This window comes from Diospyros lotus, chromosome 3 (genome assembly GCF_014633365.1).
Source record: "Diospyros lotus cultivar Yz01 chromosome 3, ASM1463336v1, whole genome shotgun sequence".
Classification (NCBI taxonomy): domain Eukaryota; kingdom Viridiplantae; phylum Streptophyta; class Magnoliopsida; order Ericales; family Ebenaceae; genus Diospyros; species Diospyros lotus.
Window position 1 is genome coordinate 2,563,287 of NC_068340.1, and position 10,804 is coordinate 2,574,090.

Below are 10,804 nucleotides of genomic sequence, written 5' to 3' on the forward strand. Positions count from 1 at the left end.
CTCTTCCTACGAATGAATGACTCTCCGAAGGAAGGAGAGCCTATATTTTAGGTAGTCCACATTGTTTGGGACAACGAGAGATAAAGTTCTTCGAGAAAAGGTGATAAAGTTCTTCGAGAAAAAGTTTTTTTGTTTTCTTTTCCAGTCAAGAAGTTGGCTCGATTGGGTGTATTTGTGGCGTATGTGTTGTTTCTCCGAGAAAATTTCTCCCAAAAGAACTATTCCTGAGGTCATCGAGGAGAGCTTTTTCTCTCAAGAACGATGCCTTCTCTTGGAGAATTACTCTCGGAGAATAGACTACAACAATTAGGGGATACTCCCTTGTAATCTAAATTCGAGTCATAACAAAAGATGACTCTTAATATGGGGTTGTAATAAACTTGATAGCTGAAAATTAAAGAAGATTGTTGCATGATTACCCAGATTGAAGAAGAGTTTTGCTCTGGTGCTAAAGAGGTTTAGGAATGAGGGTCAGGCTCTAATTAAGCTCTTCTCGCTGCACTTGGGTTCATGATTCTAATATTGCAGAGGTTCTATTAATTAATCATAAATATTTGCACTTGAGTTTATGTGATAGTACCAGTACTATATTTATTTTTTTTAATAAACAAGAGCTCAGCAAAAGAAATCATCAAATAAGCGTAAGAACTCACTTGTTATATATATTAGTAAATACATAAAAATTTATTTTGAGTTAATTATAAATTCTTCTAAAAAATTTATGTATAAACTCGTTGCATAAGAGTTTATATCCTTATTGATAGAGAAAGCTATCATAACCTTTTATTGCCAAGTATTTCTTTAAAAAAATTAGGCTTAATATATAATTTAGTCCTTGAATTAATCAAAAAAATGACTTTAAAGGATATCAATTAAATTGTGCTCACTGTTCATCCCTAAATAAAATAATTTATACACTTTTAGTCCCTGACTTAATCGACATTAACTGAGACGTTAACTTTGCCTCGTCACGCTGCCACGTTATCGACAAGTCACTCCTCAACACTGCCACGTTACCATGGCTTAATGTATTTTTTAGTCCCTGAACTAATAAAGAAAATGACTTTAAGGATTTCAACTAAATTGTGCTCACTATTCATCCCTGAACAAAATAATTTTATACACTTTTAGTCCCTAACTTAACCGACGCTAACTGAGACGTTAATTTTGCCTCGTCACGCTGCCACGTCACTCATAATATTCACGTCTGCTATCCATATTTTTATTAAAAAAAAAACTTCAACACATACCCAGCCATGGCTGTCGGCGGCCATGGGAAGCCATTTTTCCCCTTTCTCCCTCTCTCCTCGTTTTGGACCACTCTTGCCTCTGCACCCATCGTCGATTCAGCCATTGCCAGTTGCCTCAGAATGACTGGGGGTTAGGGACCCTAAACCTAGCAATCAGAGAACGGCTAGGGGTCGGGGACCAAGATTCTAGGGTTCCCCGACCCCCAATAACTAACAGTCATGGCGGCCAGTCGCCCGACCATTAGGTTCCCGGTCCTAGCCACGGTTGGGTCGAGGAACCTAGCCTCCCCATGGCTGTGGTCGGGGAAGCCAACTATGAAGACATTTTTTTTTTATAAAAATATGGACAATAGATGTGGATATTATGAGTGACGTGGCAGCGTGACGACTCAAAATCAACGTCTCAATTAACGTCGGTTAAGTTAGGGACTAAAAGTGTATAAAAATTTTTTGTCTAGGGATGAATAGTGAGCACAATTTAGTTAATATTCTTAAAGTCATTTTTTTTATTAGTCCAGAGACTAAAAAATGCATTAAGCCGTGGTGACGTGACAATATTGAAGAGTAACGTATAGGTGACGTGACAAAGTTAACGTTTCAATTAAAGTCAGTTAAGTCAGAGACTAAAAGTGTATAAATTATTTTGTCTAAAGATAAACAGTGAGTACAATTTAGTTGATATTTTTAAAATTATTTTTTTGATTAATTCAGAGACTAAATTATGTATTAAGTCAAAAATTATGATACTTTCTTAAACACCATAAAGACATATATATGGAGCAATTTCCATAAGAGGATGAGAGTTTGCCTCAAAATCCTATTGGAATAGATGAAGGGTACAAGTAGGAGTATTTAAATTTCGGTTTTGACCAAGTAGAAATCACTACTCTAATATTAATCATAATTGATTTTCAGTCTGATTCAATCTAAAACTTAAAATCAGTTATAGTTATTAAATACTAATAATAATATATTTTAGTTATAATTTTAAGAATAAATAATATTAAATATTAATAAAAATTAAAGTAAAATTAATGCAATCTAAAGTTAATTTAATTTGATCCACATGAAATGAACAGCTTTTAACTACAAGAAAAGACGAGGCGGGCAAAAATGTTATTGTATCTGCTCGGGTTACCAAATCGGACCGGATTTTCGGGCCAACTATCATTTTCCATCTACTTGAATGACCAAACCCGAATTTTACGGTTCGTACGCTCAACAACACATCAAGCGATCTATTTTAATGCCAACGAACTGGTTCCGCTGCGGGAGCCTTGTCAAACCAACGGGGCCCACAAGTCCAACATCTTCGTCCTCCTACTCCTCGTTCAGTATCCGCCCAATCATCCACGCGTACGTCTATCTATGGACCATCGCAGGCCCGTGACCTATCCAAACCGCTTCCGCCGCGTGTCCTAGCCAACCGTACACCGCCACATCCACCGTCCTTTCCCAGAATAGAAGCCGCAAACCAACCCATCTGCCCAGCTGTCATCTAACCACATCCCAACACGTGTCTCTCGCCGCCACCCTCCCGCTCTCCTCGTAAGAATAACCAGATCAAACTCCAACACGTGTCGCTCTTGGAAACCGTTACGTGGCGGCTGGCCCTCGGGGTGCGTAGAGTACTCCCAGAGCAAAACCGACGGCCCAGATTGCTTCCACGTGTTAGCGGGGCCAGGTTCTGGAAATACAGCTGGGACGAGAGCTCACAGCTTCGAACACGTGTCGGGCTCTGATCCTCATTACTGCGACACCGTCCACCCACGCCACGTGTCGAGGAACCGGAATGACTGATGATTAACGGCAAATCTGCGTTCCCGCGAAATTTAGGCAGCCGGGGGAATTAATTAATTACCGGTAATTAATCATTAGTGCCGCGTAACCCTCAGTTCAAAACCAATCTTCCTACGTGTCATCCCGACCGTCCCTATCTCCTGCCCCTGCTCCGCCACGTGGACTGCGTCCTCCTCCGCTCTCCAATTCAAAACCTGGTACACGGAGAAGCGGAATCCAGATCAACCAAACCCTAGGAAGAAGTTTGGTGTTTTCCAGTCTTCTGCAATGGCAAATGAGAGTTCGTTGCTTGAGGTTTCGAGTGAAGAGGACGAAAGGATCGAGCTGAGCTTGGGCTTGTCGATCGGCGGAAGCTTGAGGAAATCTGATAAGGCGAAGAACGAAGAGCATAAAGCTGCGAATTCTTGCGGGAAGATTGAATCGGAGGGTTCCAATGTGGATGGTTGTTGGAGGCCTGAGGGGCAGGGCGGATCGGAGTATTTGGATCCGCAGAGGAAACGCGAGATTCACGCGATGAGACGGCAAGAGGCTAGGAGGAAGAGAGAGGGGAAGTTAAGGAAGGCCGTCAATGGCGGTTTTGGGGAAGATAAGATGTGGATGGAGGCGCAAAGGCTTCAGATTAGGGTTAGGGACAGGGAGATGAGAGAGAAAGAGGCTCGAATTCAGGAACACGCGTGTAACAGAGACAAGAGCCAAGTAGCCGGCGGCAACAGTGCCGTTGTAAATGAAGAGGTAAAAGAGGCCGCTCATGGCTCGTCGCCGCCGGGGATTCCGGTGGCGCCGCTGCAGTACCCGTATCCGTCATTGCAGTACGTGCAGTTGGGGAACGGGTTCGCGTACCCTTGCGTAATGCCGTGTTGGGCTCCGGCTTTGGGGAGTGTTGGTAATGAAAAGAACACTGAACAACCGGCGGCTTGCCGGAGTTTCCACACGTATCAGGTGAGTCCAAGTTCTGGGATTGTGTCTGATTCCGAGCGTAACAGTGTCAGAGATGGTGGCAATCGGAACACGGTATCAAATATGTCTCCAGTCTGCAGTTCTTCTGTGGTTTCCGACCACCGGAGCACCTCTCCACAAGGTGATCTTTCCTTAATTCCTTGCTTTCCGTGACATTTTCCGTTTGGCTTGCTCTGAAACTACTCTGTGTTGTTGCATGCATTCTATTGTTTATAAATGATTTAATTCTACCAATTTGGTGTCCCCTATTGAATGGCTAATCTATGCCTAAGAAATCTTTTAGTTATTTATGGTAATTTTGTAGTAATTATTCATTAGGAATAAGTATAAGAACAAAGCATATTTACATAATTGCATCTCCGATCAATGTTCTATCCCTATTCCATTTCATGTTATAAGTGATTGATTTTGAGAAGGAAGATAGGGGGACTGAGGGACGAGACAGAGATTGTTTCTTGCACACACTTGGCATGTAGCCCAAAATCTAGTTAACTGTGTCGTGGTAGAAAATGCTGGGAATAGACATGGGATTGATGAACTCTTTTGGCCCAATGTTAGTGTAACCTCATGAAGCTTCAATTTGGGTTGCTCAGACAACAAGAAGAGAAGATAAGATTCATAAATAATACAGCATTGGATGGTACGATGAAATTTGATTGGTTAAGCAACCCTCGCAAGTTAAATGGAGCCAAGTGTGTCGGTGTGGAGACTCTTGGTCAGAATTATTGATTTTTGGTGTGGGTTAACTTGGAAAGATAATATGTTTTGTGATGGTAAATCTGATCTCCAGTATCATCCTTGTAGTTTCAGCTTGATATAGTTTAATAGCAGTTGCATTGTATATGATGTAAGTTTCAGATAGAGCCTCATCTGTAGATGATGGCACCCCCAACTAGAGGGACGAGCTGCTTGTGCTTTCTGTGAGGAGCATAGTTCATGTGGAACCAAGGGTTAACAAGAGAATAAGAAGTAAGAGATGAGGAAAAAGAAGAAACCGGAAGAGGAGGGGGAAGAAGGAGAAACAAACCCTAAGAAAATTGAGAGAGAAGAAAACTCAAGAATTCTGTTGAAGATGAGGTATGATGGTTTTGAATTCCGAACATGGGCAATCAAGTAGCTTTTCTATAAATTCATCTTTGGGAGAGGTATGCTTTCGGATTTTGTTAGACAAGTGAACTGTGACTTAGATGCTATCTTATTTGATGGAGGAATTATTTTGGTGACTAAATGAGAAATTCTTTATAGTCATTCCCATAGCACATGTAACGAAAGCCCTTCAAAACTGCAGGAGTATAAAAGGTAATGCTAGTGGTGTTTAAAATATTAAAGCTTGCTGCAAATTAGTCCCTGCTTCAGACCATTCCCAGGATTAGGATATGGTAGTCATGGTTATTCAAAATGCCCTATGCTTCGAGTGGTTGTTGGGTCAATTGGTAGGCTTCTGCTTCAAACTTCAAGGCATAACTTGTACGTTATCAAGCATGCAATTGTTGTCATCTGAAAGTTTTCTAAATGTACTGCTACTCACATAACTACTGCAAATTCAGAAGACTCTGAACTTTTTGTAAAGTTTTTGCGGTTTAACAGCAGTTTATATTAATGGCCCCCCTTCCAATTGGTTATTTTCAGTATAATTTCTAAGGTTTGAATTTTCCAACTCTCTTAATTATGGCCACAAATTTGTGAAACGAAATTTGAACAAACATACCTTCCCCGCTGGGACTAAATCCATATTCTCCCGCTTGTTGGTGCAGGTGGCAGCAGCACTGATACTGGAAGCCGATCAAGTCACTGCAAACCAGAACGAAGCGAACAACTGGGACAGTCCGAGCATAGTGTTTCCTCTAACCAGGTAGAGTCTTCTACCAAAACCAATAATGCTAAAGCCACAAACCATGACGAGAAGCCAGTTTTGTCCAGCACCATTCAAACCAGTCCAACAAAAGTTACCAAAGAAATTAACTCAAAAACCCAACCTAACACAATTAAGCTGCCCATTACATCTCAGAATCCAAAAGCCAGTCCAACAGAGTCGGGCAGCCAGGGTTCAAGCAAGCCTCCAAAGCCTGAAACTCCTAGTCCCAATACCCCTCCCTTCTCAAAGATGCCCTGTGTTTCGACAACAGGGAACGGCCCCAATGGAAAGACCATTACCGGGTTCTTGTACAGATATACAAAAGCAGAGGTCAGCATCATTTGTGTCTGCCATGGAAGCTCATTCTCCCCGGCCGAGTTTGTGGAGCATGCCGGAGGCAAAGACATAGCAAATCCTTTGAAGCACATTACGGTGATTCCTTCTGCTTTCGGATGATGACGCTAAACTTGCCGACAACATTGAGTCCTTTCTTGTTCAGTCTTGTTTTGTACCTTCTATGACCTCAAAGGTTGAGAATGGTTCGGTTTCAGATATTTGTGAGTAGCGGCTGATATGTACACATACAATTGCGAAATTGCCTCTACTGATGGCGTTTCATAGAGAGAATTTCTGGCAACACAATGTACAGTTTCTAGTTTAATCTTTAATGTGCCGTTCAGTGAGCGTTCGGATCGATTCGACCTGCTAGTTTTGCTTCTTCCTACGACCTTGCGTCAACAGGTTGGGGAATCCTTGCTTCTCAACTCAACCGTTCTTCTCTCTCTGCTCAAACGTATCAATCTGTAGAAGCATTCCAAACATAAATCAGATCTCCAGAATTCAACAGTTCGATTCACGCACGAGCTGAACTGAATCGAATCGAATTGACTTGGTGCGAATTGAAACATATCAAATCATGCAAATAGGATTTAAGATCCATACAGAGAACGAGCATCGCATCAAGTCGCAATCGCCTTGTGACGTTGGAGTGGAACTCGAACTCTAAGGCGGCATCTCACACGCCAAGGATAGAGACGGACGCAATTTCTTGGGGTAGACTTGTCAGACCATTCCCGATTGATGGTGAAGGTACTTTGATCTCAATAGCCTCTGTGTTGAATGCAACGGAACGAACAGAGAGAGTGAAAGACACCATGGTGGAAAAATTAGGGTTTTCCTGTAGAAACAACCCATTTGAAGAGACGAACCAAGACATAAGTCCCTACGTACCTAACTTGTACGGAACGAAACATAGAGGCGGGAAACGTCAATTTTGAAAAATAAATAAATAAGAAATAAAAATGTGAAGAAATATATAAATAAAAGAAAATATAAAGATTTTTTTTATAAATATAATTTTTAATATAAAAATAATTATTAAATCTAAAAATGAACATAAATTATTCAAACAAATTTCTTAGATAAAAATGTATTTTTAATATTATAAAATAATTTCAAAATATGAAATTTTAATTTTGAATTCGTCGTAAACATAAGTTTGCGGAATTCAATTGGATTCTATATTTCATATTGTGTCATTTTAAATAAAATAATTTATTTACAAGTAAGTGAATTGTATGTAGACTTCATTATTTTTATATTATGGGCAAAAGTCTATTAAAAGACAAAAAAAAATCTGAAAGCCTAAAGTAATCTTTTTGGGCTAAAAGATACAAATCTTTTGTATAAAGGATTCCACACAAACGTGCAAATTAGATAATTTTAACATTCAAAAACCCCTTCTAAGAAAAGAGTAAATAATTATTAATAAAGAATTTTAATTCTAAAAGAATTTTAGAATGTTGGGATAAACAATTATCCACAAAAAATGTTATCCTCAAAAGAGATAAAATAAATATCATCTATAAAAGATAAATGTTATCCATAACAATCTTAGTCTCAGTTAGACTAGGATTAATCAAGATAAATGTTATCTATAAGAATCCTAATAAATAGACACTTATTCTTAAAAATGTACATCTATATTAGTTTTAATACAGTTTATATCATCTTCAGTATCTATCGATGACGTTTCTACCCAAACAAATTTATTGTTATATCTATACAACAACAATTGATGTCATCTGTAAGAAATGTCCAAAAAATACTTATAAATAACATAATGGCTTTCACATAATCTCAAGTTGCAAGAAGATTAATCAAATCAATCGAAAAAGAAAATATTATATGTATGTGATAATCTCATTAATAGCATGCTCATTCGTTTAATATTTTTACACATGCTATTGTTTCATTTTTCAATGATTGCTTTATATGAAAAAAAATTGCAAAAGGAAACCATGAGGCATTATATGGATATATATATATATAATAAAGGAAAACTATTTTTGAAAATGTGTAAAATATATCATAAATACATTTCATTTGTATGGCTAAGATAAATGGATGAATATATCAACGGTTGAAATTAATTATTCTTCTCATCCAACAATCATTCTTCAATTTGCTTGCCCAACAATCCCAAGTTATACCCTATTTAATTTCTCCAAGCGTAATCATATGCCTCTGCCACTCTTACAGAAGTCATCAAATCTCATCGGATAATGCTACCATATTAACACCCACTATCTAAGAAAATTACCATATTAACACGCACTATCTCCTTCACTGAGACAAACACAGTCAAGCTCTCACCTCTCACCTACTCTCTTTCACACCTCTCACTATCTGCATCATTTTCACTCAAGCTCTCACCTCTCACTCTCTTTATCTCTCTCTTTCACATCTCAGTCAAGCTCTCACCTCTCACCCAATCTATCTCCCCCCCCTCTCTCTCAAACCCACCCCCGCGGGTTGCAGTGTTCGCCCTCCACACCGTTCTCGCACCACCATCACCTTCGCCACCATTGTTTTCACCGTCGTCACCCTCTCCAAAATTGCTCTCCGTCGACCACCCCACTCACATAGTCGTCTCCCCTGCCAACACTAGGAACACCTCTCGTTGTCGCCATCACCCCTGCCGCAGTCCACTGACCACCGTCGCCCCCCCACTGACACTCCAACAGCCATCGTTGACCTATCCTGCCAGCCGCTTACACAGCACCGCCTTCGCCCCTACACGGTTGCCCGCCCCACCCCCTCTATTTCCCACCCACTGGCCACAGAAACCTTCCACCCCTACTCATTGCTGTCATCCGCCCCCACCAAGTCGCCATCGCACATACATTTATATATTTATATCTTTTTATTTTTCTGCTTTAACTTTTCTATTTTCTTCTATTATTTTTTTATGTGGTGATGATGATAATTTCGTTGTAAAAGTGAAAAATTAAGAACAGATGATGATTTTAGTTTTTGTAATTTTGAAAATGGAAAATTTGTTATTTGAGTGTAAATTTAGTCTTTGAATTTTTTTTTAAATTTATGTAATTAATTTTATATTTTGAAATTTATATAATATAATTAATTTTATTTTATGTAATATATTTAAAAAAAATAGATTTGTCATATTTCAATGACGAATTAACTTTACTAGTACTATCAATATTTGTTTTGGTCTCTTAGAGCTTAACAAATAACAAGTTTTTTAATACAAATTTTATTAAGGTATTTTATAATAAATGTTTAATTGGGTACTTTTATATATGATCTATTTAGAGGGGTTATCAATATCATCTCTAGAGCGAGGACAAAAGCAACATGGCAAGGTGACGTGTTTTTTATCCTAACACAACCAACCAAGCATGTGATATGTCACGTGGGTGTTGGGCAACTAGCTGGTGGTGGACTTTTGGACAGGGGTGTCGACGGTTCGGATTGATTTGATTCTATAAGAATTCAGTAATCGAATCATTTTTAACGGTTCTGAAAAAATATGAACCGTAACCAAACCATTACATATATAAAATTAAACTATGACCAATCTGTCGCATCAAACTGGTTTTGATTCGATTTCGATTCTATCCAATTAACATTTAGCTTCTAAATATTTTCACAAAATATGAAATTACAAATAAATTTGTTAATTAAAATAAACTTATAACTTCATTAATATTTCAAATCTTGAAGTAAATGTAGAACAAAATAATTCATAAACTACCTCATCAAATGAGATTATATCGACCATTTAGTATAGCAACAGCGCATAAAAATCTAAAAATAAAAGAGTTCGTGAAAAATAATAACCAACAACAAAAAAGAAATAAATAAAAACTAGCAAATTAAAATTACAAGTAATAATATATTTATGCGTGTGTATATATATATATATCTAAAAAATTATAATATATATACAAGTATAATATTAGTTCCGGTTCGATTCGAACCACGGTTTGAAAAGAAAAATCAGTAACCAAACTAAATATATCGGTTCTTAATTTTTTAGAACCAGAATCTAACCGTTGAACCATAGAACCAATCCAAAAGGCACGGTTCAGTTCAATTTGATTCGATTCACTGATTTTTGAATATTTTGTTGACACAAGTTGAATTCTCACAACCAATTAGGATTGAAAAACTGCTACAATGATTGTCCAAATGATCTCCCAAATATAGTCAGCTCAAACATGGCACTGAGAGTCGATTTGTTGGGGCCTCCAAATGACCAACACTAGGGCTTTCATCTGAAAAACCAAATTACGGGTGAGCAAGGTCAAGAACTGAAGTTGAAGTCCCCTGAATTTCAATTAATTTTTTATTAAGTTTTGATATGTGGTTTTCACTATGGTGATTTTGGTTAAATATTGTTAAATCTAACCTTAAACTATCTAAACTCAACAAATCACGCGTAAACTTTTGATCAATTTTTGGTAATTTTTTTAAATATATTACATAATATAAAATTAATTATATTACATAAATTTTACAATATAAAATTAATTACATAAATTCTAATTTTTTAAGAACTAAATTTACAATTAAATAATAAATTTTCAATTTTTAGAATTACAAGAATTAAAATAATTACAAAAAAAATATGTAT

At 37.7% G+C, this 10,804-nt stretch overlaps 1 protein-coding gene across 1 annotated transcript; it reads left to right on the forward strand.

Annotated features, from left to right (window-relative positions):
• Nucleotides 1-3,147: 3,147 nt before the first annotated feature.
• On the forward strand, nt 3,148-6,530 carry LOC127796279 (uncharacterized). The gene is made up of 2 exons (XM_052328346.1): nt 3,148-4,128; nt 5,762-6,530. Exons 1-2 carry the CDS (start codon nt 3,318-3,320, stop codon nt 6,316-6,318), a joined length of 1,368 nt encoding a protein of 455 aa, XP_052184306.1. The 5' UTR covers nt 3,148-3,317; the 3' UTR covers nt 6,319-6,530.
• Nucleotides 6,531-10,804: the final 4,274 nt, after the last annotated feature.

Coding starts and splice junctions, on each gene's coding strand:
- LOC127796279 (XM_052328346.1), top strand. CDS start 3,318: ATGGCAAATGAGAGTTCGTTGCTTGAGGTTTCGAGTGAAGAGGACGAA. Junction 4,129..5,761: donor CCGGAGCACCTCTCCACAAG/GTGATCTTTCCT, acceptor TTGTTGGTGCAG/GTGGCAGCAGCACTGATACT.